The sequence below is a fragment of the Aphelocoma coerulescens genome, chromosome 14, assembly GCF_041296385.1.
Source record: "Aphelocoma coerulescens isolate FSJ_1873_10779 chromosome 14, UR_Acoe_1.0, whole genome shotgun sequence".
In the NCBI taxonomy this organism is placed as follows: domain Eukaryota; kingdom Metazoa; phylum Chordata; class Aves; order Passeriformes; family Corvidae; genus Aphelocoma; species Aphelocoma coerulescens.
Window position 1 is genome coordinate 3,701,144 of NC_091028.1, and position 27,118 is coordinate 3,728,261.

A 27,118-nucleotide genomic window follows, 5' to 3' on the forward strand; every position below is an offset into this window, starting at 1 on the left:
GGCAAAATAAAAGTGCTACTGTCAGAGAATTTCACAGTGAGGGACACGGATATGACTGGCATTGTTCTACAGTCAGTGTTGGAGTGGTTTGCTCCCACTCCTGTTTGTACATTAAATGCCTTTGTAATGTTCTTTTCAGATGAAGGCTTTCCCATCAAGGATGTAGCAACCTCTAGAGTGAAGTGGTGCAGTGAGCAAGAACACACTCTGCAGGAGTCCTGGAACTCCTTGGTGAAATTTAATTATTCCCACCGTGGCCGGATCTCGAACATGGATTTTCAAGGGGATATCTTTGATGAGTTTCTCCATCAACAAAAAATCAACCGGCCTGGAGAATATCAGAGAAAAGAGGGACTGCAAACACTATCTAAGAGGCAAGAGGAAGAAAATTCTTTGGAGACACAGGATGGAAGTGATTTTAAAATCCCTGTTTTACCTTGTGGGCAGCACTTGGTGATAGACATCCGAACAACGTGGGGAGACAGACATTATGTTGGTCTTAATGGAATTGAAGTTTTCAGTTCTAAAGGAGAGCCTGTTCGGATTGCAAAAATAACAGCGGAACCCCCTGATATAAATATTTTACCAGCTTATGGAAATGATCCCAGGATAGTAACCAACCTAATAGATGGGGTGAATCGGACCCAGGATGATATGCACCTCTGGCTGGCACCATTTACCCCTGGAAAACCTCACTTTGTCTTTATTGACTTTGTGAATTCCTGTCAGGTAGCTATGATTAGGATTTGGAATTACAATAAATCCCGCATACACTCGTTCCGAGGTGTGAAAGACATTATCATGTTGTTGGACAAGCAGTGCATCTTTAAAGGAGAGATTGCCAAAGCCTCAGGAACCTTGTCTGGAGGTAGGCTATCATTTTTTTATTTTCCTTGTGGAAACAGCAGTACAATACAAGCAAAGTACATTTAGCTTGTTTGTTATCACTTTCCACTTCAAAGCAAGCTGGTGTTTAGTTTAAAAACATAATACGAAGCCCACTAATGCATTCTTCACTGATACTGGGGATTTTAGCAGCATACAGACCTAATCTCCATTTTAAACTATGTCTTAGCAACAAGTCTGTGTTTCAATCACATCAGACAGGCACCAGAAATTTCAAAGTTACAGCTTTTTGCTTGTTTTCACAGACATGGTCTTTTGGAAAAGGTGATTGGGAAGCTTTTTTCCCATTTCCTTTTATATGTATTTGAAATCTGATTGAATTATCTAGGTTTTTCCATTGTGCAGCATAAGTTTGAGAGTGAAACACTAATTATAGCAGTAGTCAGTATCAATTTGCCATATATTATCTTTAAACACTGCTGCAAATTAAATGCAAAGAAGGACCAAAAATAATTTATATTGGTCTTTAGATTCTTCTTGCATGATTTCTGTATTTAATTCTGTGTGTTGCCTTCAGCTCCAGAGCACTTTGGGGATACCATATTGTTCACTACTGATGATGACATTCTTGAAGCCATTTACTGCTATGATGAGACATATGATGGAGAAATGGGAGATTCCAGCTCCCTGAGATATGAGGAAGAGCTGAAGAGGCCAACAACTGCTGACAGGGAGGGAGATGAGAGACCTTTTACACAAGCAGGGTTGAGAACAGAGGATCAACAGGTAGGGGCCTCTGTGTTCAAAACTCTCTATAAATGTCTCTTTGAAACATGGAAGTAATAGACACATTTCCAGGCTGGAGTAAAACTGCAGAAGAACTAACACAGTTAAGACTATTTAAAATACTTTTTTTCACCAGATCAATAATTTATGCTATTTTTTTAATGCCCTAAAGGTCCTCCAAATTTTGGTTTCCCTGGTTAATTAATAAGCCTACTTCTTTACTTATTTGGACAGAGACTAGAGTGAGTTATTTTTGATTTGAGTACTCCTGAAGGTTTCTGCACTATCTGTGATTTTTTCCCATACAGTTACTCACACCATGAGTAGCTGTGTTCCCTGACACTCCAAACCAAAGGATTTTCCATATTTTCCATATTGCTGGTTTCTTCCTCCACAGATTAAGTATGTTAGGTGAGAAGAGTCTCTTCCTCTCAACCCTCCCCTTATTTTTCCTCTCTTTCTTTTTTTAGCATCATCACAGGTTTGTGTGCATTTTGCAGCATAGAAATGCCTCTTTTCTATTCTGTGCAGAAGCTATTTCTCTCCTTGGAGGAAGGTTGTATTTCCAAGCACTGAGCTCTTGCCTTATGCCAGTCCAGCCCAAGAGACCAGTGTCTGAGCAAATATCCCACAGGATTTTCTCAAGATGGTGTGTGGCAGTCTTTGACCTGTTTTCCTTATAATTTTTTACTTTCTCAGAATCTTCCTGAGCACCTTTCATTGCATCAGTGAGGTTGTCTATTTCTAGGGTTCACACTCCTATGTGTGAGTCTGTCAGGAGATCCAAAGCTGAATCAATCCACCTTCCAGCTGCTCCAGCCAAAATGTTCCCAGGGATATATGGTTCCTAATGAGCCTTGTGTGGTTGCCAAACCTTCCCCTCCTGTCTTGTCCTCTATTTCTTGTGGCTCACAAGACAAAAGGAAATCGATGACATTGGAATGTGATCTCACTGTTAAGACCATGAGTGAGTGACTTTAACCCTTGGACTTCTCCAGTAATTTTGATCCCATCTTTGCTTGCCGTGTCTGAAACTGTTCAGAGCCTTGCGTGGTGCAGGATTTCATGAACACAAATTGAAATTCACCTTTCTTTCCTGATCATATGTTTATTGTAAGCATTCACCAGGACCTCTTCCATGGCAGAAGCTTGGCCTTGGACTGTCTGGTCCTTGCTCAGACATAGGCTCTGCCTTTCATTTTGCTGTTCAGCTCTGATGCCCTTCACACCCCTGTTCTAACTCTGCAACTCCTGTATCAGCAGTGGAATAACAAAAGCTATTGTGAGCTATTGATCTCCCTGTCATTGTGCATTTGCTGGTACCATCAGGATTTCTGTAGGGGGATGTTTATGCTACCAGAATGATACAGATCCACTGCACAATTTGTCTTCCCCAGCCTAACGTTGTCAGACCAGTATTGACCAGTTTGAACAGTCCCTGCTGTTGATCATTCACCTTTATTGCCTGTTGCACATTCAGTAGATGAAATGGTGTGTTTTACTAGAAACTTTCAAAAGCTCTTAGGGAAGTGTCTTACTTTTCTGTCAGTATTATCCATGGCCATGAATGTCTGTCCATGAATTCAGGAATCCTTAACATGTTGACTTTTATAGCAGATCAGACCTGTGACTATTGCACTTGCTTCAACTCTGTGGCCAGTAGCGAGTGCTTATGGAGGAGGAAAGAACAGCACAAACACAGAGTGGTGTTTCTCTGAAACACTCATTCAGCCCTTAGAAATGTGTCTCACAAGGACTTTTTAACTTAACCTTTATGTTTAATATCCTGCCACAGATTTTATTGCATTCATTCATCCACCAGCTTTTTGAACCCATGTGCACTTTTAGAATTTACAGTGCTCTGTGGCAAGTTTCCCAGCTGAGCTTGCATGGCACAAAGAACCTCCTTCTGTTTGTTGCTAGCTTCATTTAACGCCCTCTAGGTTTTGTGTTGGAAGAAACTAAACAATTATTCCCTGCTCCCTTCTTCAAGCCACTCAAGAGATTTATGCCCCTGTGTTAGTCTTCTAAATCTCTCTTTTCCAGAATGGTTGCTCCTACTTTAGTTATTCCTCACAGGGAAGGTGCTGTACAGTATGGTCAGGTGTAAGACCATGGTAATACTTTCTACTTTTTATTGCTTTTCCAATAACTCCTGTATTACAGTGGTGTTTTGTTCTAGCCATAAGACTCGAAGAACACAGGTAGGACAATGTCCACTAGCAGAAGTAGTTAAAATAGTAGAGAATCAGACCATATCTGAAAGAAAATACATTTGGCATCAGTGGAATGGAATCATTAAATAGGGATCTGAGTAGATAAGAAAGGGAGAAAAGAGGTGATATGTGCCTTGGCACAAATGGTTTATGCTCTGCTAGGGAGGGCATTATTTTGCAATCTGTAAACCCAGTGACTTTTATTGTGTCCATGGGTTTTGATTTTCAGTAAAGTTGCAAATTTTAATTCCCAGGGTGGTCTTCTAGAATTGTTCTGAGGAAGAGGCATCAGACATCCCAGATAGAGTCACTGGTTTGTGAGAGAGGTACCCTCAGTGGGAGGGGTTTTCCACTTCCTGGGTTCTGTGGGTTTATTTCAGAGCCCATTTCTTGTTCAGTCTCACCTGAATTACCTTGGTTCCCCCAGGGACATTTGCTGCCTCGTGAAGGATATTGCAGTCTGGGAACACATGAGATCCTGGGGATCAGTGGTTAAACTGCAGGGATCTAATGGAACAGTAGGAGAGAGGTGTTGACAAGTCTTTATTTATTTTTCTTAGGCACAGTGTAGATCCATTTGATGTGTTGTGGATGACAGGAAGTTTATTTCTAATGATGAATTAAGGAGAAGGAATCTGGACTTCTAATTTCCTGTTTGGCCTTTTGACTACTAATGAGGATTGAGCTGATGTTTTTATAGAGCTACTTATAAAAATGCCAAGAATGAAAATTCTAATCTGCTATCATTTATTTTGAAGCCCAATACTGGTATATGTGAGGTTAGGATTGTTTTCCCTGTGTGTAACATTTTTGCATTTGCCCACAGTGAACAGAATTAGCCATTTTATCACACTTACTCAGTGAAGTGAATTCTATCTGCAATCCTTTGCCATTTTTGTCTTTACTACCCTGATTGCCCCAGTGTGATCAGCAAATTTTGTCATCTGTTTATTCACTTTTCTGAATAGCATAGGCAATTTTTAATTAGCATTGCCAGAGCACAAGCACAAGCTTTTGGACAAGTTTGCTTGTTTGTTCTGCCTCTTAATTCTTGACAAGAAATTGTGGTGGCACTCTCTGGTCTTGACTTCCTTCCAGACTTCTTGTCTCTGCAACAGATTTGCAACATATTGCAAATACAGCATATTATCACTTGCTGATGGCAGTCTGCAGGGAAATAAGTGTGATTTAAGAATTTCAGCCTCTTTGAGAAGAGGTAGCTCACACTGTGGAGTCTCCCATTTCCCATTTCTATATGCACTAAGCAAAAAGCCACCCTAATAGTCTTGGCTTTCTAAGAATGTACCTGATATTCTACATTTTGGGTGATGTTTTTCATTATTTGCAGGACAGGCTGGGGGGGGGAGGTAGAGGGGAAATTGATATACAAAAAGAAACAGGAACAAATATCACACTTGGTAAGCAGTCAGTGTAAGTGTAATATTGAACCTGTTCCTTGCACCTGTTGACTTTCTTTTTAGGTTCAAGAGCCACACTCTGTCTCTGAATGCATACCCAAGGAAACAGGAATATTTACTGGAAAATGTAAGTTCTTACATTTACTTCTTGCTTAAGCAGACTTCTCCCAAACATGTTATCAAGGAGGATCTGATTTGTCAGAGCTGTACAGCACTTTGTGGCAGATGCCAGGTCTAGAATAAAGAAGAGTAATTGAATGTTTAAGGCAGAAGCTTTGTTTGCTATGGCATTTACAACATTATATTGTAACAGTTGGCTTTTAATCTCAGAAAAATAACATTAGCCATTTGCCTAGTCCCTGAATGGGATTCCTAGCAGCTGTGTCCCTTACCCAGTAATTCTCTCCCAATCCTTTGTATTTGTGCAGACTGACTGATTTTTTCAGATTGGATTGACAATAGAAACCCTACAGCAGAGCTAGATCAGAGTGTTATATCCCTGCTTAAAGTACCTGATTTATTGTCCTGTACCAAGCCAGCTCTCTGTGGGCCTTTCAGCTGTTATCCAGAGAGTTTCTGGATAGCCCAAAAGCTTCAGGAGCAGTTCCTGGTCCTTTGACAAGAATTTCCAGCAGGGTGTTAGGAAATTTTTTTCACTCAGAGCAATCCAACACTGGATTGAGAGGGTTTGGAATCTGCCAGCCTTGGAGACAGGTAAACTTCCACTGGATAAGTTCCTGAGAGCTTTGGTGCTGAACTTTTTCTTAGCTTGGAGTTGGATTAGACACCTCCCAGAGGTCCCTTTTCCCTGTGTCATCCTCAGATTCTGTGAAGGAATACTAAACTCTGGGGAATACTAAATCTGTGTGGATGGCTGCTTCACTGCAGCTTTCCACTGGAGAACAGACTGATTTCTCCTGAGAACTCCTGCCTGCTTGTACCCTGAGCAGGTGTAGTCTTAGCACTGGGTTTGGGAATAGGATCTACTGTCAGTGGAGCTGTAGCTCCAGATTTGTCAGCTGACAGAACTATTTATTTCTTCGTGTCCTTGCAAATGCTAATGAGATCTTACACCCACGTGAATCTATGCATGTATTGAGACTTGCTCTGGCTTTTTAGGGGTAAATGGGCTGGATGGCTTAACAGGTTTAATGCTTGTTTGTTTTACAAACATCATGACTACTGGTGTTTCTTTAGACACTACCCAACCTGATTATTTGTGTGTTTCTGTAGTGTGTGAAATGAAAGATGTTTTTAATTTACAGGGATGGATTTTTATGGAACCTGATCGGATTGGAATATTACTTGTTATATCTGTACATGCTATTTCTATCTCTTCAGTAAGGCACAGAACAGGTGGAACAGAAGATACACATTCAGCCTTTTGTCCATCCAGCTTTTCTTCCCTGGTTTTTTTCTGGATATAAAGCCTAATCAATATTGCTCCTTTTCACTGATGCTGTGCCAAGAAAATACTTCCATGTGTCCAGTTCTGACGTGAAGGAAATAACTTTAAAACATTCGTAAACCAAATTTTTTTTTCTTTGCTTTAGCTGTGAGTAGGTGTTCTCTAAAAATGTATGGATTTCTGAGAGGCTGGATTTGTATGAATCTACATAGTCGCTTAGCTGGTGAAAGATGATGGATAGACTTCAGACTAATGGGTCTTCTCTGTGTCTGTGTATACACAAAATCTGTCATGTAACTGCTTAAGAGTCTCGCTGGCTGACTGTCAGTGTGCAGTCCCAGTAATGAGACACTTGGGAATGTGCTTGATCAGCAGCTGTGTAATTTCAAGGGAACAAGGTGTTGGTAGCACATTGAAAGGCTCTGACACAGGTGAAAAGAAGCTGCTGTTACATGGGGGTGGACAAACAGATATTGGAAATATCCAATTCCAGCATATAAAGTTATTTAATCTGTACAAAATATACATGCTGCTAATCACTGGCGTTTGCATGCATGTTTATATTGGCTTATTACTTCAAACCAGTAAGTTTATAGAGACATTAAAAGTATATTCCTTTATACAGGCCTGCAACTGAACTTTACCATGACCTGGGGAGACTCTCATTACCTGGGGCTGACAGGACTTGAAGTGATAGGAAAGGATGGTCAAGCATTAAAAATAAATGCAGAACAGATTTCTGCTTCACCCCAAGACTTAAATGATCTTCCAGAGTACACAGGAGATTCCAGAACATTAGAAAAGTAAGTAACCAAAGACTTGGGATGCATTTCACATCAGATTTTCTGAAGTGACAGATTTCCATAGACTTCTGTTATGTTAGCACATGTTTATGTGAACATGATTTTCATCCCATTGCTGCTCATTCTTGGAATTCACAAGCTGTCCAGGAACAGCTTGTTGTAGAAACATGAATGAGATGTTTCCAAAAGATGGTGTTTGAGTTGGGAGATGAGAACATGCCTGGTTGGTATTTCTGCCAAGGACTTTCCAGGAAGAAATGTGGGTGTTCTGTAGCATCTGTCTGTGCATACTGAGTGATATTTATGCAGGATTTCTGGATAATTTCAAGGAAAATTTTCAAGTTAGCAAAGAGTGAGGATGTGTTGGGGAATTGCACAAATAGGTGCCATTCTTTTGGCCATTTTGCAGCTTTTTTTTTGGCAAATCTAATGAAGTTTTATTCATTGACAAATATATTTCCTCAAATAAACTTGTGCATCTAAATGACAGCAGTATAGAAATTATAGGCTGTAGATCTAGAGAGGACTTGGCATTTGGATGTTATTGAAGCTGCATCCTGTTGTTTCTGAGTCATGTCTCCATTTTAAAGGGTATTTTTGGTTGTAATCCTGTCTGCTGTTGTGTTTATGGGCTGGGACCACATTTAGGAATTAGGACTTGTCTTTGCAAAGGCTCTGGAATCTTCCTTAGAATGTTGTATTTATCTACATGCACACTAACTCTGTTTGTAATTTCTGCTAATCTGACTAATGCAGATATCAAGCTCACTCGTGGGTAATTCCTTGTTCCTTCTGCCATCTTGTATGAAAATCTCTCCTGTAGGCACCAAGATCTAAGAAATCTTCCCATGACATCCCCTGTGATGAAGAGATTCTGGTGGGGGAATCTCTCCAGACCCCACCCTGATGGACCCAGATGCAAAGAATTCATTTACCTTTTCTGTTGGTGCCTTCTCCTGTCTGAATGCTCCTTTTGCAGACTAGTGATGTGTTGAATCCTACAGAATTTCTGGCAAGCTTTCTGCTCCTGATGGATTTGAGGGGTTTTATTTATTGTATCTTTTGCTTGCTAGCCTTCAGACTCTTTTTTTGGCCTGTGCATATGCATTTAGCCTTCCAGAGTTTATGAGTCTATCACTTTAGGGCTTTTTTGATCATGAATTTTGCTGAAAGATGGCCCAAAATAACTTTGTTTATCCTGCTACTGGGCCATGTTGGCTTTGAGGTTTCAAGTCCTCCTTCTTTCTAACATCTTTCTTAGTAAGTGGGTTATATTTTTAATTTTTTTTTTTTTTTCATTCTTGATTGTTTTGCTTGAGAACTTTTTTGGGCACAAGAAATAGAGGCTCTTTTGGCTTTGGGTATTCCTGCAAACATGTTGAATTTGAGTACTTTACAGTGCTCTCAGCTGTGGCATTTGGAATAGGTCCCGTGTACTATTCAAGACCAAATCAAGAATTATGTCTTCTCTCATGGACTCCCTAATCAGTTCCTCTGTGAAAGAGTCATTATTCAAATCTTTTTCTTTAAGGAATTGCCAAGACTGGCACTCATTCTTCCATTAAACTTTTAAATAAATAGTAAGTATATACTTATTTTGGCAGTGTACCAAAGTAATTACAGTGGAAAATTAATTCATATTCTCCTTTACTCCATCTTTGTATGGCATAGTTTGTGGTAGGAGAATATAATGTCAGAAAATACCAGATTTAACTTTATTTAGTCAGCCTGAAGCCTTTGCTGTTATGAAAAGACATTGTCCTGCTGGTTGGAAGCTTTGTAAAATAGCAGGGATGTGCCTAATTGTGTCCATGAAGGATGTGAGCAAACCCTGCTCCTGCTCAGGGTTATCCAGCTGCCATCCGGTTCCTCCTCAGATCCAGTAGAGTTGTGTTGGCATAGAAACACCCTGCAGGGTGCCAGATACACTGCTTTGGGCATGGAGCTGGATTAATAAATTATATTGTGGCTGGGCTTAGAGTTTTGCCTTCATCCACTTTGCTACAAAGGCAGTTGAGCTTTCCTTTGCCCATCCCTGTTCACACAGGGAAAACCTAAGGATTTTGCTGTTTTTCCTTAAGCAGACCCAACTAAAAAATACTGTTTTTTTCTCCCCCCACTGTCTTTAGTTCAATACTTGCCTGTTGTTTTGATGTTTACTGTGCTTTTTAATTGCATGCACAAGGGCACATGAAGCCCTGGAAGCTGAAAGTGGCATCTAGAATGAGATGAACCTTAGGAAAGTCCCTGCTTTTCATGAGAGAAGCCAGCTTTTCCCTTTGTGCAGCTAATGGACTTTTCTCTTTGTAGGTTAATAGATGGCACTAATATCACAGTGGAGGATGACCATATGTGGCTCATTCCCTTCTCTTTTGGAGAAGATCATCTGCTCACAATCCATTTTGATAAAACTGAAAGTATTGCAGGGCTTCGCTTTTGGAACTACAATAAATCTCCAGAGGATACCTACAGAGGGGTAAGTAAAAGAAAAGGAGCACTGCCAGCAAAAATATACAGCAGTGCATTGGAAAATTGGTACTGTGATGAATGAATATAGCTGCCTTAATGGAACATCATAAATCTTTCTAGATTGTCTGAGTCTGAATTTTGTGGCAGGTATAATGCATTCCTGTCTCCACAAACAGCAGATATTAAAAAAAAAAAAAAAAAGCCAGAGATGGTTTAAAGAAATCTTCACAGCTGATTTTTCTAGGAGACACATGCAGTAGTACATATTATTTTCAGGATATATGATTCTGAAGTGGTATCCTCTCAATATCTTGTATGTAGACCTGCCATATGATTCTGTATTTCCTGAAATGCAGGGAGTGATGTGAGGGAAACTTTTCCAAAGAAATTCTGTTTAGTTCAGGTTCAGAAGGTCACTCAGTACTGCCTTTTCCAGGAAGAGTCTTTTGAAATTTTAACATTTATTAGGGAAAGTTGCCACCTTCAAGCAGTTTGGCTAAAATAATTTAGCTAAAATTGTATAACTTAAATACTCTCTTCTTTTTGCAGATTGCCTGGTTTATATTTTTTTCATGATGAATTGTTGGAGTTGACAATTGACACCTGATGGAGATAATTTTACACCTTTTCACTCTGATTTTGGCTGTCCCTCCTTTCCCTGCTGTATTTACACATGTAATGATAACACTTAAATATAACAATAATGATAATGAACCAGAGATTGCTCTTCATTGCATAGAAAGTTTAGGAATCCACTTGTTCCCAGATTTTCCATGCCAAAATCAACTGTTGCATTTTTGAAGTCCAAATTCAGCCAATAAATAAGAATAAAAATGTTGGCACATATTAAACTGGAGAGAGACAGAACAAAAAGGATCAGCAAAGTTCTGGAAAAACCTCTAGAACTGAAGTTGGAGGCCTGGATCATCCATGGGATTGGGCATGACAGTGGCAAAGTTGCCTAACTGTGTCTTTATGTCAATTTACCTTCCAAGAATTGCTGTAGTATGAACACTGCCTGGCATCCTTTAATATCAGCATGGGGGTTGGTGGTGCTAAAGACTTCCAGAGGGCCAGAGCATAAGATCTTTCAATTAATCCCAGCTGACTCAGAGATTTTAGCACAGGGCCCCTGATTTTTTGCTCCATCGCATTAGCCCAGCACATTTGACACACAGGAAGGTTCTGGAGCATTTTGAGCATTACCACCTAAATATACTCCCTTTAATGACATTTGTGTCCTGATTTCAGCTGGGATAGAGTTAATTTTCTTCCCAGGAGCTGTGTTTTAGATTTAGGGTGAAAATAATGTTGGTAATTTAACTGATATTTTAGTTGTTGCTGAGCAGTGCTTGTTAAGTCTCTAAAATCTAACATGGAATTTAGTCTCTGGAGACCAAACCAAGAAAAAAAGGAAGAAATGTGTATTTCCAGCAGTTTACTTGTCTAGGTAGGAAAAAAAAAAAGTGATTCTGATACAGGTGTCTACCTGCATGAATACCGAAAGTCCCATAAGGGTTAGTGGGTACCATCTAAAGGAGGAGCCCATACCTGCAGTCTTGTAGAAGGATAAAATAAATTATTTGGAAAACAAAAGATGCAAGGTCTGCTGGGCCACAGGAAAGGGGGTTTTAGGCTGTAAACCCAGGGCATCCTGACATCTGTCTCTTGAAGTATTGCTGCTCCTTCTAGGGAGCAGTCCCTGGGTGCGAGATGGAATGATTTGTTAGGCAGCTGCAGGCTGGGGGATTCTATTCACAGCTTAGTGTGAGAGGGTAATGGCAGTGACTGTCAGAATGAAGACTCGGGTGCTATTTGCAGCTCTGTGAAAAATCACCTTGTGAGAGCTTTGTTATGCGATTTGTAAAATGCAATATGTGACGGCTGAGTGCCTCCTCAGATGATGAGAATTACTTAGAAATGAGGGCTGTAAAGGGCACATAAATATAAGCAGCTGTGGTATAATAGGTAAGATTTCATCTCTGACTCTCCAGACTTCCCATTCGCTATGAGTTTCCGTTTAGGAAAGTGTATTTCAGTGGATTTCTCACTTCCTCTCCTTAGCCTGGCAGACTTATTCAGCTGGAAAGCAGCATGCAGAAGAGTTTCTCATATGAAAAAGATATTTCCTTTCTTTGATCCCAAGTGTATTAAAGATGAAGCCAGAAATAGTTATTTCTCCACACTCGGTAGTCCTACAAACATTCCCTCCTAATTAATCTTCATGGAAATGAACTGAGCCTCTCCTCTAGTCTAGTACAAACTGGTACTTAGTGAAAGATGCTGCTTGTGATGAACATTAAGTTATATTTAATGTATTAGAGAGCAAGGTGCAGTGATGAATTGTTGCTGCGTGATTGAATTGTTCTGTGCCTGGGATCAGGGATGCAGCTCCATATGGAGCTGCTGGGGGAGGGTGAAGGGGCCAGGACTCCTAAATCCTTTGCATAAATGTGCTTGAACTATTCACTTTAATCTTCAGAGGCTGGATGAGGTGTGCTCACATCTCTGAGGTGGCCACAGCTCAATTGCCTCTGTCTGGTACAGGTACCTTTTCTTTATTCATATGCCCTTAGGTTACACACAGTACTGCTTGGCAGATGTGTTTGCATGATCCTGGAGAAGTCCAAGTGCCACCTGCCACAAAGATAAATAGAACTGCTGAATTACAGGCTTCTGTAAATGCAACAGAGACACCAAAGTCTGCTCTGGAGAGAGCACCAGGCTGTGGGATTTCTGGAAGGGTGCTCTCAGCCAGAGCTGGGCAGTCACAGCTGCCTTAGCAGAGCATTCAGGTGCATGATGTCTCCTCAAATCCCCTTTGTGACATGGGCTGACTTGAAAGCTGAGTCTTCCCCCTCTCTTAATGTGTGTAAATATTGCTGCAGGCTCAGGAATCAGAGAATTGTTTAGGTTGGGAAAGACCTGTAAGGTGATCATGTCAAACTGTAAACCTCACACTGCCAAGGCCAGCACTAACCCATGTCCCCAGGTACCTCTCCTACACCTCTTTTAAATCCCTCCAGAGATGGGATCTCCACCACTTCCCTGGACAGCCTGTGCCAATGCTTGACCACCCTCTCTGTGAAGAAGGGAAGCTTCAGTTTGCTGAGATCTAGTGACATGCAGTAATGGAAGGATCTGTCAGTACTTTTTATCAGTATTTTCCCCCTCAAATCCTCACCTCTTCCATCCCCATTGATGTCAGTGATGACATGGACACTATGGATTGCAACTGGTATCTGCTGGGTTAGGCTTTCTTTTTCCAAAGGAAGTCATGCTATAGAGGAATGAAATAAGTACAGCTAAACGACTGAAATGATTTCAGTCACTGAAGTGAATGGAATGGTTGGCAATCTATTTTAATTTCAGTAATGTCATGTCATGTAATCTTATGTTTTGTTCTTTTAAACCAGGCTAAGGTGGTGCATGTGATGCTGGATGGGCACAGCATCTCCCCCCTGGAGGGCTTCCTTATCCGCAAGGGACCAGGCAACTGCCACTTTGACTTTGCCCAAGAAATTCTCTTTCTTGACCATCTACAACCCCAGCCAGCTCCTAAAGTACACAGGAGGTAAAGTAGGATGTCTTTGTTGTCCAAAACAAACAATTTCTCTTCACTGTTTTATTGTTATTTCACATTCCCTGTGGAAGATGACTGTGTGAGGCTCCTGGACGAAAACATGGAGCACTTAGAGCAGAGTTTCACTGGGTTTTAACTGTAACCAAATTTTACTGAGGTCTGAGGGTGGTCTGGTCCATAATCACAGTTGGAGTGGTTAGGGTGGTATTTGTGGAGGTTTGTTTCTTTGGATTTGTTGTTTTCTTTTCTGAATGAGCCAAGGTTACATAAAAAACCTGGTTTGCCTTGGGTTTTTTTGGCAGGAGTTCTTCAAGGACACTGGAACGAGCCAGTATGGACTATGAAGCACCATTAATGCCCTGTGGTTGTATCCTTCCCTGTCATCTTCCTTGTCATAAGGAGTATTTCAGTTACATACCAAAAGCTTAGGAGTCCTGAGCTTTTTGAATCCAACAGTTTCTGGTGCTTTAAGGTGTTAACAAGGTACCAAGAATATGAGAAAGGCTTCCATAAAGTATGGCTTAAGAATGAATCAATGAAACATAATATATAGATCTGTGGCCTGTTTTCAGATACCCTGGTAGCTTTTTCTCCTGAACTGCAAATAAGAGCATCTGACATCATGGGCTGCACAATTATTTTTCAAACTGCAGATTAAATTGTCTGTTAAGACAAAGCTTCTGTATTGATATTTTCCTTAATAGCATTTTGATTTTTAGTTATTTTCCAGTTTCAGCTCCTGACGAGCTGGGGTGATCCCTACTACATTGGTTTAAATGGACTGGAGTTGTTCAATGAACATGGAGAGCAAATCTTACTGACTGAAAACAGTATCCTTTGCACACCAAGCCCCTCTGGCCCTGTTGATGCACAGGCATTTGTCACAGGGCATCCCTTCCAGATTGCCAGGTCCTGTGTGATTAACTCTGCTTCTATTTCTCTGTCTTTGGGCAATGAACCTTGTTTCCATATGTTTTTATGGATTCTATATACTTCCAGAACATTTCTTCTCTGAATGGGATGCACCAACAAAGGACAAGGTTAGAGAAGGGAAGGCTTAAGAAGGGTGTGGTATTTTCTGCTCTTGACATTTATTTCTTCTGTGGTGTGGAAAGACCAGAAAGTTTGCTGAGCTATAAATTCATTGAGTTCAGTGCTTTTTCTTTTTATGGAATCTTTCATTGTGCCTCAAGAAAGAAATTTTTCATAACTCTCGTTCTGGAGATTTAGGCTGTTCTAGACACCCAATGCAGTCATGAAGATCAAGGCTGAGAGTTTGAATTTGATTCAGTGTTCCCTGGATATCCAACAGAGGGAATGAAGAGCATGTTTGGAAGATTGATGTTCATCAAGGTTATACTTGGTGCTCTGTACCAGCTAAAGTCTTTTAAGAGCTGAAAGCTTCATACCCCAACATACAACTCCCATTGTGGCTTTGTCGAGGCACACATAAAAGCCACACTAGTCATAATCTATAGTCAAGAGAGCTAGAAAGATTTTTTATTTTCTCTACTGCTTTTCTTATACCTCTTCACAATGGCTGTGGCCTATTGAGATTGGCTGCTTAGCAAACAATGACAAGGCTAACAAACAATGGCCATTCAGGCAGTAGACAATCAGCTATGCAAGCAAAAGTGTAACTGCTACATACTATCCACAAGTTCTTCCTTGTACACTCTCAATGTCCCATAACAAGAACACCCTCTCCTGGTGTCCAGAACATCTTCTCTCATTGATTATCTTCCTGGCCTTCTCTGTGGGTTTCACTGAAGCTGCAAAATTTCACTGTAATATTCTCATGGGTAAATTCTGCCTGGTTTCAGGTGTGATTCTGTGAGACTGTCAGTCCAGCTGTCAATCTCATCAGGTCCCCCCTTTTGTTTTTGTATTGCAAAGGCAGCATTTATTGACTTTTGCAGGGAATGAGAAGCATGTTTGGAAGATTGATGTTCATCAGGGTTACACTTGGTGCTCTGTACCAGCTAAAGTCTTTTAGGAGCTGAAAGCTTCATACCCCAACATACAACTCCCATAGTTCAGGTACATGGAAAGGAACATTCTTAGCCCCCTAGAAAGAATAAATAGCACAAATGCTGCAGGAATCATTTGTCTCTAAGGATCCTCACTGCCTAATAAATAGGGAATTCAGTGAAATAAAGGCTTTTTCCCAAGTGCTATTTTGATTTGTATGATACACCCTGAACTTGAAACATTTGCAATGGACAAGAAGCATTTTGAAATTGAGAAGTGGTAACAAGTTGTATTTAAGAATCAGGGATCTTTAACTTACCTGGTACAGCTCTACAGTACAAAACAATTCCAGGTAAAGAAACCTCAGCTCGTTTTGAATGATCACTTGTTCTGCCTGTGCAGTTGTGTATGGGATGTATTAGCATCCTAAAAGAGCATATTTGTCTTAGTGCAGTATTTAATGTGATAATTCACTACTGAATCTGGAGCAAGCTTTTCTTAAACACTTGAGGCATTGCTGTGTCATTCCTTAAATTCTTTATAAACTCTTACAGACTTTAGAAAGCAGGACAAGGGGAAATTAATGTCCCTCAAACTGGATTGCACAGGATTCATAATTCTGAAGACAGTGCCATTCATCTCTACGTTTCTTTGCATGTCTTTAACATTCATATATGTTTTAAATGTAAATGTTCTCTTACAGAGAAAATCTGGTTGTCTGTTCAACGGAGGTTTAATCTTTCCCTCTCAAAGAAGTGAAAAAAGGTTTTGTTACACAGTAACTGATTTTTACCACAAAACTTGAGAAACTCAAGCAAAACCTAGTCTGAGTGATGACTGCCTCTTGCAAAGACACTCTTCTTGAGATAGGTCTTATATGAGGAATTTTCACAAGTTTATGGTAAAAATATGGGACTTTGTCATCAAAAAGCTGGGAATTGCCTATTACTGATAATGGAACTTTACTGATGAAGTCATAAGTACATATTTGAGAATAAATTAAATGCAGCTAGTTACTTGATTCCTATTTTAAAAATAAATTTGAATGCCAGAATATCTAAGGGTTGTCCTGCTTGTAAAAATGTGCCTCCAAGTTCCTCAGCTGTGAAATCCTGGGAGTACTGCTGTAGTGGTGAAAACTCATTCATGGAGTTGGGAAGAGCACAAACTTTTAAATATGATGTTTCTGAAATATCCCTTTTTGGGTTATTTATGCTTAAAGTTTTTTTTCAGATATTGCTGCTTTTCCAGATAGTGTCAACATTTTAGATGATGTATCTGGAGACATCCGGACTCCAGACAAACTGATTGACAGAGTAAATGACACCACTGATGGCAGACACATGTGGCTGGCACCAGTTCTTCCTGGTTTGGTACATTTTCCCTTTTCATTCTGTTTTAGTGATGTGTGTGGATGGAACTGGAAGCATGGAGGAAGGGGGAAGCATATATAATTTGTAGCTAAATTTGATATTAGTAAGTGGTGCTAAATCACTGCTTTTTAGAAGTTGTTTTTGGTGCAGCCTCTCTGCACTGCACAGGCAGCAGCAATGGAGGTTTCCCAGGTTTGTAATCTCCTGTCTCCATGGGGCAACAGCAGAAGATTTTCCAGAGATGGTTTTTGAGTTACTGTGACAACGATACTGATGAAGGATTTCTGTGCAATAAACACCTTTCTGGTGCTTTTAAATTCATTTCTACAAAATGCAATGAATGTTTTTCCAGCAGTGAGAAATTCTTTTTTAATCTCATTATCTGTGTTGAATTCAAATTTGTAGATTAGGGATGGCAGACTTAGCATTTTATGTCCTAAGGCCACACGTGATTCAGCCCTTTTAGGAGTTCCATGTTTAATAGATGGGATATCAAAAATCTAAACAGGAAAAGTAGATAAACATAGATGAGTTCTGATGTTGTTTTGGGAAAGGACATTTTTTAGGGGCCTCTAATGGACATAATTAAGGTGTTTTTTATTTCCTGTAAGAGAATGGATTTGAAAAGAAAACGAAGTATAAACCTGAGATGTGGTAAGTTATCACTTACTGTGTTGGAAAAATCGTGGCTCCATATGTTGCAGTTATTAATTAGAATATTAAAAGCCAGGAATTGTTAATTTATATCATTATGTGTTGTAATGCAGGGCTATAATTAAGGTAAAGCTTTTAGATATACTTGAGAATAGTGACCACTTGCACTTCCTAGGAAAGTGGAAAGTCTGTGAAATGCTTGAGGCTCCTACTGTGTAGATCCCACATCTTGAATCCTGGCAATTTGATGGGATGCTCAGATATCCATTATAACAGGATGACTGATTGATTTGACAGCCATCTGAGTGTGCTCATGTCCTTACAAAAGACATGCTTGCAGAGGCTGTTTCACTTGGGAAAAAGGAAAATAACAGGCCTTGGAGTTCTCTCAGAGGTGCAGCCACTGCTTTGTGTTGTTCTGCCTGACACCAAAGTACTGCAGAAGAGCACAAAATACCAGCATTAAAGGGTAAATTGATAATGTGAAATGCAGGAGGCAGAAGCAATTTAATGGCGTTTTCTGTCCTTGAACTGTAACAAATTACACCTTTGTAAGATCCACAGAGTACTTTTCCCTCCTCCATCTTCCCTGGGATGGTTGTTCAGCCAGGAGGTGCTGGATGAGGCGATCAGCCTATTGATGCTCAGCCTCTGGAGCTGGGCTGCTGAAGCAGGGCTGGTGAACATTCCCATCCTCAGTGCAGGCTGCTTGGAAAGCTGCAGTAGCTCTTTGATGTGTTGGAGGTTCAAAAACTTGAAGGGAATTGGTATTACGGCCTTTCTTTTCCTTCCTAGATGCCTTTTCCTTTTTCATTCTAAAAATGATTTCCTGTTTTTCAAATTCTTTACTTACATAAGCAGAGTTTGTATTATTTGTTCCCCTGTTACTGACTGTCATTTTATTTATTTATTTGAATGGATTTTCAATCAAATATATAATTTGCTGTGGGACTAACAGTTGTTGGAGACAATGCCCCAGTTGTCTCGTGGAAAATCACAGATGCAAACATTTCTATTGATCCACTCTACCTTTCTTTCTTCAGTTAAAAAACCCCAGCATAATGATTTAATATAAGCTACAGTATCTTCTCTAGTACATCAAAGGATTAAAACTTCAGAGGATGCTAAAGATGAAGCTTAAGCTATGTTGATCCAAAGTTGATAGTGTGGCTCATGAAAGGAAAAGCATAGAATTAACTGTAACAGACAAGATTGGTTTCCTGCAGCCTAATCTTTGGTCTTAACATCTTGACATTAACGTCACTGCAAGGCAAATGAATAATACCTCAAGCAGTAATTGTTTAGGAAGCATCTGGAGGATTGTCTCTAAATTCCTGGTAGTATAACACACAGAAATTGCAACATTTCTGCAATAGCTTTAAAGCATACAAGGGAAATTTTAGTCTTGCCAATAGGAAGGTGGATTGCATTCGTATTTGGTGGAAAGAAATGGAATAGAATATCATAAAATCATTGACTCACAGACTGGTTTGGGTTGGAAGGGGCCTTAAAGCCCATCCAGTGCCACCCCCTGCCATGGGCAGGGACCCCTTCCACTAGACCAGGTCATTCCCAGCTCTGTCCAACCTGGCCTTGGATGCTTCCAGGGGCAGCCACAGCTTCTCTGGGCACCCTGTGCCCACGGTCTCCCCACCCTCACAGGGGGACAATTCCCTCCCAGTATCCCATCTAACCCTGCTCTCTGGCAGTGGGAAGCATTCCCCCTTGTCCTGGCACTCCAGACCCTTGTAGATGGTGTCTCTCCATCTTTCTTTCAGGCTCCATTCAGAATAGAACAGAAGAGGCACCAGCTTGTCTTATCCTTAAGGACACATCTGTATTTGGTTTATGAAATACTCATTAAAAGTGTCTCTCTCCCCCTCTTCCAATTTCCAGGCAGTCTAGGATGATGAGGACAGTCTAGATCTCATCTTCTGTACTTTTGAGAGCACTGCTGTGGGCTAGAGCCAACACCTGGGAATTACAGCAGGGATGATAGCTGAACTTCCATCCTCAGCATCAGTTACCTCTCCTCCAGCTATATCTCTTTAAACATGAACCTCTTTTGATGTAACATGCATGAGAATTTAATTTCTTTAGGGAATTTGTGCTGTTAAATGTAAATGAATTCTCTTTTACAGGTGAATAGGGTATATGTCATTTTTGATGTACCTACTACAGTGTCAATGATCAAGTTATGGAATTACGCCAAGACGCCTCAGAGAGGAGTGAAAGAGTTTGGTGTAAGTCATTTTCCTGTGCATTTTGTATGTCCTGGTGCGTCAGCCAGCTCCATTTCTGTATGTGTTCTCACAGTTTACTGAAGTGCCATTCCATGTGATCTCAAAGGATGGGATTCATCTCATTTAACTCTGCATTCAGTATTAAAGTGACTAATCTATGCCTGTCATCTGTCCTCCCTTTTTTTGTCCAGGGAAAGAAAACTTTATCTGATTTTTTTCTTAGATAATTGTCTTAAGACAGGATAACACTTCTCTTTTTCCACTGACTGTAGAGTAGGCCTGGAGGACTAGTTTGAACTACAAACCCAAGTTTTAGACAGCTGAAGTGAGGTGAGATTCATTAATTCCTAGATTTAAGAGTGATTCACTGCAATGAATAGAATGGCAATTATGTAAAACATGAAATACATTTTTAATTACCTACTTGAAAGCTGCATTAAAAAACATCAGTGAGAAGATAAAAAAGTTGGGGAGGAAAAAAAAATCCAACTCCAGCAGCAAATAGAGAGAAATGGAAGTTTTAAGGAACAAAAGCTAAATTAATAACCGGACTTGTGAAACAAACAGGGCAAAATGCTTTCTACTTAATTGCTAGAGACAACTGCTGAAAGCAAGACCTGATTTCTGGATGGATTTTTTGTTGATTTCTTCAATATTTTTAGCTTCTGGTAGATGATTTGCTTGTGTACAATGGGATTCTGGACATGGTGAGCCATGTGGTGTCAGGCATCCTCCCCACGTGCGATCCCGTGGTCCCCTACCACACCATCCTCTTCACGGATGATGAGAGGGTTTGCCATCAGGAGAGGAGAACTGTTATCAGGTATGTGAGAGGATCTTGACTGGGACAAAGAATCTTGGCTTTAAAAGCTGCTTTTATGTGACTGATGCCAGCAGTGTGTGTATTGCTGAGGAAAAGTCCCCTTCCAGAGCATCCTTGGCCTCACTTGATGAGGAATAAGTAGGTTTTTAGATATGAGGACCAAATTACCAACGTTGTTTGCAAGCATCTTTTAGCATTTCCTGGCATTCATGATGTGTATTTACATATGTTTTCATGAAAGCCTGTAAACAAAAAATAAAAAAGTTTGGCTTCCACAGAGGAGGATTAATAAATCTCAGTGATATTCCATAGAGGGGGAAAAAATAGAAAGTTAATGAAAAAAACAAGCATCAAAATTAAAGAAAATAAACTCCTCTGATTTGACACAGATGCTAATTAAGGAGCCAGAACTCTACTATTTTATAAACAGTCTAAAATAATGAACTTCTAAAATGAGAAATAAATTGCGTTTGGGCTAATGACACTTTGAAACCACTAAGCTGGCAATCTCATGGAGAATGTGATGAAATGCAGTGAAAAATGCACTTACATTTAGAAGGTCAGGATTGGTAGGGTCTAAAAAACAGTCCCTGGAAAGGAAAGTAAAGATTGAAAGAATAATTTATTTTAAATGGGATTGAAAAGTGAAAAAAATGAAAGCTCATAGAAATGAATACTTTCTTGTATGTTGGACAGCTGACAAATAGAATGTCTTGCACATGCATCACTTGGAAAAAAAAGGCAAGTTTTGCAAGGCAAAAATGGTGTGTGATCCATTCAAACATTTATATTCAAATATTTAGAAATAAGCAGAAAGAATATAAGATGCCCTGATTAGAGACAGAAGTTCACATTTGCCTACAGGGTTTGTTCTCTTGTGTTTCCCTAAAGCATTGGCTGTTGGCCACTGGTGCTGTCAGAGGTTAAATAAATTATTATTGTTTGGATGTATTGTGTTAGACTCATGTTTTTGTGTGAGTGGCTGTGTTGTCATGGTAAAATTTGGAGGTGAACAATTTCTCAAAGTGAAAAAGTTACTGAAATGAGAATGCCTTGGGGAAATAAAAGTTTTGAGAAATTTTTCAATGGGATAGAAAAAGGAGGAGGAGGGGAAACCAACCTTTACTTTCCTCAGCTTCAGATCTTTCTATGAGTAAAATTATTTTACTGGAGCCAGGGAAGCACCAGCTGTAATTACAGATCTTTTTTACATGACTTCCTTTGCACATATTTATAAGACATACGTCCTTTGATCTACTTTAAAGAGGAGTTTTTGGGGTCACAAACACTGCATGGTCTGTTTTCCAGTAGAGAACATGCTGAGCCTCTTCCCTTCCAGACTTCTCTGCAGGAGTTTTCTTGGTCTTTCTTCCCAGCCTGGTCTGCAATCATCTTTTCTCTTTTTTTCCACTGCCTACCCTACTAAAATACAGGGTACTTCAGCAGCAATGGAAAACATGCTGGATAATATCCCTTCATTTAAAAAATGCTCTGGAGCTTTTAGGTATTATTGCTTGTGATGTTGGCCTATTCTGTTTCACATGTCACTGTTCAGTATTTTATGAACCTGAACTTGAATCTGATATTATCATCAATAGTGTAAGTTTCGGGTTACTTCAGTATTGGCTCTCCTGATTCACTCTGACAGTTTGAGAGACATTACATTTTTCTTCAGTAGAAACCCATTTTGTGCAGTATTTGGAGAGGAAAGAAAAATACACTTCTTTTGTTGCAAAGGCACAAATGTTTTGTCTGTGTGGAAGGGAGATGTTATTAGTGATGTTTTCCTTACCTTTCAATTCAGCTCACGTTTTCCCCTGTAATTAGTTTAGTTTAATTTACCTTTGAAGTTATTACTTCTTTCCCAAAAAGAAATGGTTAAAATTTTGCAGCAGCCTGCAAGCAAAACTTGTCACAGTAAATGAATTCTGTTTAGTTCAGAAAAGCTTCAAATAATGCTATTTCAGAATTACAAAGCAGTGTGGAAGTTCCATACCAGGATTTTTATACCCCCTTTGTACAGCTCTGATTTAAAATCTCACTTTGGTTTGTGGTTCAAGCTGTGTATGCAGGCTTGAAAATTGTAGAATGAATATGATATTTATATTTGAATGTGTGGCTGAATGAATGCCACTAATTAAAACTGGCAAGAAATCCTTCAGGTGGATGAGGACAGAATGCCTTTCCTGTCTGGATAATCCTGTGTAGTGTGGCTGTGCTGTGCAGCTCTTCAGCCTCCAGGACTCCAGACATCCCTACTTTGGTAACCTTGTCCATGACTCTCATAACTTTTCACAGTGTTGATTATTTTGGCTGTTTTGCTGATCTCAGTCTTTTCAGCAATCATGTGGAGGACCAGGATGTACGAATGATGAATGAAAATGAGATTGTCACCAACAGCAAAAAGAAACAAGTTGTGGCTGATCCGGGTAAGTTCTGTCTTCCATGCTTTTCTTCTGCTCAATTCCTGCAGGCACAGTGTGGATAATGAGCCTTGTTATGGACTTAAACTGGCAAAAGTGGGGAGTCTTATGTATATTTAGCTCTACTTTTTCTGTCACAGAAAGACAAACTGCAAATTTCATCACCTGGTGGGTTTGTACTCTGTACCTAAATCTGAAAGGGGATGATGTGGTTGTGGCTTACAGCACCACAAATGCAGAAATCCTCAGCAAAGAAACTGGCTGAAGATAAATTGAAAGTGGCTGTTAATTGTGCAGGTTCATTGATAGCTTTTGGAATAATAGGCTCATTGCATCCCCACTGGCCTTTTGAGCAGCTTTAGAGATGGTGCAGATGTGTCTGAGAATCAGCTGCTTGACACTCCTTGAGCAAACCCAGAATCACAGTGAGTGTAACAAGGGGGAAAACATGTTAACTCTGTTCCTCCCACTGTCTTTCTGGTTGGTCTTTTTGCTTACAATGTGATAATTAAAAAGACAACCTCTCCTTTTTTCCCAAGGAGAAGGAGTAGATTGTATTTATAGTCTGAGGAAAGTCGTTCATTGTAAATTACTCAGAATAGCTCCCTAAATACATCTCAAATTCTCAGCCAAGCTGGTATATTCATGATTGGTTTTCTCTCCTGAGCATGACACTTTCTCCAATTAGTTCTCTAGAAAGTGTTACAGATATTATTTGATGGCTTTTAATAACAGTTCTGTAGGAGAAGGATTTGAAATGCCATTGCCTGTAAAAAAACAGCTTGAAAGTTATTATATTTAACACTAGCCTTGTCAAAAGTGTCCTGGACATCTCTGTGCCCATTGGAATGACATCCTGGGTTCCAGAGCAGACCTGTCCAGTAAAGAACAGCTGTCATTGCCATGGCCATCACATCTTTTCCAGCATGAAGGCCACAGAGCCTCTGAAGTCACCAGCTGAGGGTGGCCTGTTGCCCTCTGTAGTCCTGGCTGGTATCAGCCACAGACTGTTGATCACACATTTGTGGAATGATTTGGGTTGGAGGAGACCTCAGGGGGTTCCCTCCCTGACGGAGGGTCCAGCCTCCTACTCAGGAGAGTGTCAACACTGAATTCAGAGCAGGTTGCACAGGAAAGCAATTCCATGGGACTGTGAAAAAGATGGCAGCACTCACTGTCAATGTAAGAAACATTACTGAAAAGAGTAGCTCGGCTTCATTCTGGAGTGGAAAGGGAAATGGGCATTTTTCTTCCTCGTTTTACTCATTGGTTTCACTGTTAGCCTGCAGTCCTAAAGCAGCACTTCATTTTCCCTGACAGCTCTGCGCCCCAAAACCTGCATCTGTGAGAGAGGACTGCAGAGGAGGAAAAGATAACAAGGAAAGTCCTGAATGCATCCAGCCCTAAGTAGTTGCAATCCAGATCTCCAAAATATGCATTTCCAAATGGAAGATTTTCCATGTCTGCTGCTGCTGAACCACGTCCTCTTGTGAAAGGCAGTTTTATTTACTACAGGAAGTTTTCTTCAAAAAGAAATCTAAAGCATGAATTCAGTTTCCTGGGGTTTTTTTGGTCATGATCTGTCTGAATTTTCTCCCTTACCTCTTAATTGAAAATCCAGGGAAGAAGGAACATAAAGGAGAGAGTGAGAACCTTTCTGCTGACAGCTGTTCTGCCAGGTACTGAGAACTTAGGTTAAGCAGGATGGTCCACAAGTTTTTTAGATTATTTCTAAAGCTTTTATTCCTAGGTCCTAGCTGGATGATCATGAAGATCCTCACTAGAAGGTGTTGCTTTATTTCTGATGCCTGTAAATAGTTCTCTGGGAAATGCACTTATTAGAGGAAATACTCTTTAGCTATCTGTCTCTGGGCATGTTTTGATGCCAGGGCTGTCTGTAGGAGCTGACACTGTTTCTGACACCTAGACAGGTTCCACTGGGCTTGCAGAAATGTGATGGATGCTTTTAGGAAATGGAGATCAGGCAGTGGGTTTATCAAGGTTTAATAAGTGCATTTCAGCTGTCACCTTTTCATGTTTTGCAGTGAAATAATTATTTCTTTCATCATTTCACTGCCATGGAAAAAGCAAGTGAGGTGTTTTGCCTGGAGTGCCATTGACAGGCACTCTGCACATCCTTTAGAGTCCTGCTACAGAGCAATGTTTTTTCCTCCTATTTTGCCTGAATTTATATGAGCAACAAGGCCATGCCTCTGTGCTGCACTAACCAGATGTTGCCAGCAACAGATCATCACTTCTGAGACATGGTAAATGCCTTTTAATTAGCAGAAGGTAAGGAGAGAAATGCATTTTTAAACAAAAAATACCCTGCACATGTAGTAATTTGAATAAAAACTCTAACCAAATAAATATGCTGCAGGATTTGCTATGCAAATGTACTTTTCCCTGAAAACTTGGTGTTTGTGACAACCTGTAAATTTCTTCCATGGATTTTCATTTAGAACTTTCTCATTCCAACCCAGGCCAGTCTGTGATTCTGTGATTGTTTCCAGAGAGAACTGAATGCTGAAGTCAGGATGTGCTTTTACACATAAACCAGAGATACTGGTGCAGCTCAGTTTGGAACCAAACTGTGCTGCTTCCCTTTCTGCCCTGTCAGGAGTGTAATATTTTGTATATTTGCTTATTAAAACTTCACTGCTGTTGCCTGAGCTGAAAGGACACAAGAACAATGCGTTTCCCATATTTCTGTGTATTGATGGAGCAAAAAAATGTATTTTGTACTAAATACAAAACTTTACTTTTAAATATAAAACAGTGTGTGTGAGTGCAGTGTACTTTGTTGAAGGACTCTTCCCAAGCTGCACTGACTAAAGAACCCTCAGTTGTTCTGAGAACTCTCCCCTTGTTTGTTTCTGGTGTAGTTCTACCAAGAACCAAGTGCTAATTTTTGCTCCAAATCATATGACAGGCAACTCCAAATGAAAAATAGGAGGAGCTGAGAGGAGGGATATTGGAAGTGCTCAGAGCAGATATAAATGTCTGTGTTTGGAAGGGGAGAGGGTGTAGCAGGGCTTTCAAGACTTGAGGCACAATCACAGATTTGTCATGTGGGCAGTCTCTAGATGGGATGGGGCCTGTCACATTGTTTGTTCCTCTAAGAAAATTGCATTGGGTGGGCAGAGAAGTGAAAGCTGCTGTGTTTCCTGGCACTGAACAGCATCTTTCTTACTGATCTGAAAAGGTGTGAGGCTGAGAGGACTTCCTGTTCTCACCTGTCTCCTCTTTCTGGAGCATCTCAAGTCCCACATGGTGGGCTAATGATTTTTCAACCCCAATGCTCCAGGCTTTGGAAATTATTGCAAACTATTTGGTCAAGCTGAGATGGGTCACAGTTCTCTTTGTGTTTCTCTGCCACCTCACCTCAGTTGGTGACTTGCAGCCAGTTTTCAACACCTTTTCCCCTGGAAATCTGTATCCAGTGCAGCTGGCCTGGCATCTGCCATGGAGTGCAATGGCTTCAACCTTTACCATCCTCTCCCAGCAGCCCTTGTACCCTTTCAAGAGATTCTCCACAACTGCCACACTGTGGAAAGACCATGATAGTCTTGAAAATATTTTAAAAAATGGTCAAGTTGTACAACATCTTCCCCTACAGTGTCTGTGTGTGAAAGAAGACTTTGCCAGCCTGCTGTCTGGGATGACAAAAACCACCAAGGCACAGCCTAATGGAGTCCTTGGTTCTAGTCAGTCATTCTAGAGAGCAGCATAATGTTTAGAAAATACTTCATTCATCTCTGTGGGGTAGGAGCTGTCAGTGTTTGCCCTCCTAATTGGAGCTGAGATGTAATGACCCTTAATATAACCAAAGATAATTAAGAGTCCTAGTCAGCCCTATACACTCAAACATAGACACTTGACTCATTTCCTCAATGAATCAGGGTTAAAAAAAAGGGTTTATTCCATTTTTCATCTTTTCTTTTTTTTTAACTGCTCACAAGTACATTCATGTCAGACTGGCATTTACAGGAGGGACAAGAGGAAGAGTAAACATGCAATCAAGAAAATCCCCACGGAGCACTTGAGTCAATGTCAGGCACAGTTTCAGCAGGACTAATTCAGCAAGGATGTGCCCAGTAAC

The 27,118-nt window shown here is 40.3% G+C and overlaps 1 protein-coding gene across 8 annotated transcripts in view; it reads left to right on the forward strand.

Moving 5' to 3' along the window:
* Positions 1-25,735, forward strand: part of KATNIP (katanin interacting protein) — a 63,284-nt gene extending 37,549 nt beyond the window's left edge. For 4 of the 8 annotated variants that reach the window (XM_069029625.1, XM_069029623.1, XM_069029626.1 and 1 more), the window contains exons 15-27: positions 140-868; positions 1,424-1,632; positions 5,330-5,393; positions 7,300-7,477; positions 9,788-9,953; positions 13,363-13,520; positions 13,832-13,896; positions 14,249-14,359; positions 16,734-16,873; positions 19,669-19,770; positions 20,433-20,593; positions 22,925-23,022; positions 24,337-25,735. In XM_069029625.1, coding sequence (XP_068885726.1) covers positions 140-868; positions 1,424-1,632; positions 5,330-5,393; positions 7,300-7,477; positions 9,788-9,953; positions 13,363-13,520; positions 13,832-13,896; positions 14,249-14,359; positions 16,734-16,873; positions 19,669-19,770; positions 20,433-20,593; positions 22,925-23,022; positions 24,337-24,392 — 2,237 coding nt within the window. In that variant the 3' untranslated portion in view covers positions 24,393-25,735. Of the gene's footprint in view, positions 1-139; positions 869-1,423; positions 1,633-5,329; positions 5,394-7,299; positions 7,478-9,787; positions 9,954-10,495; positions 10,569-13,362; positions 13,521-13,831; positions 13,897-14,248; positions 14,439-16,733; positions 16,874-19,668; positions 19,771-20,432; positions 20,594-22,924; positions 23,023-24,336 lie in introns of those variants that run through there. The other 4 variants (XM_069029627.1, XM_069029630.1, XM_069029628.1 and 1 more) reach the window with 3 other exon arrangements.
* Positions 25,736-27,118: the final 1,383 nt, after the last annotated feature.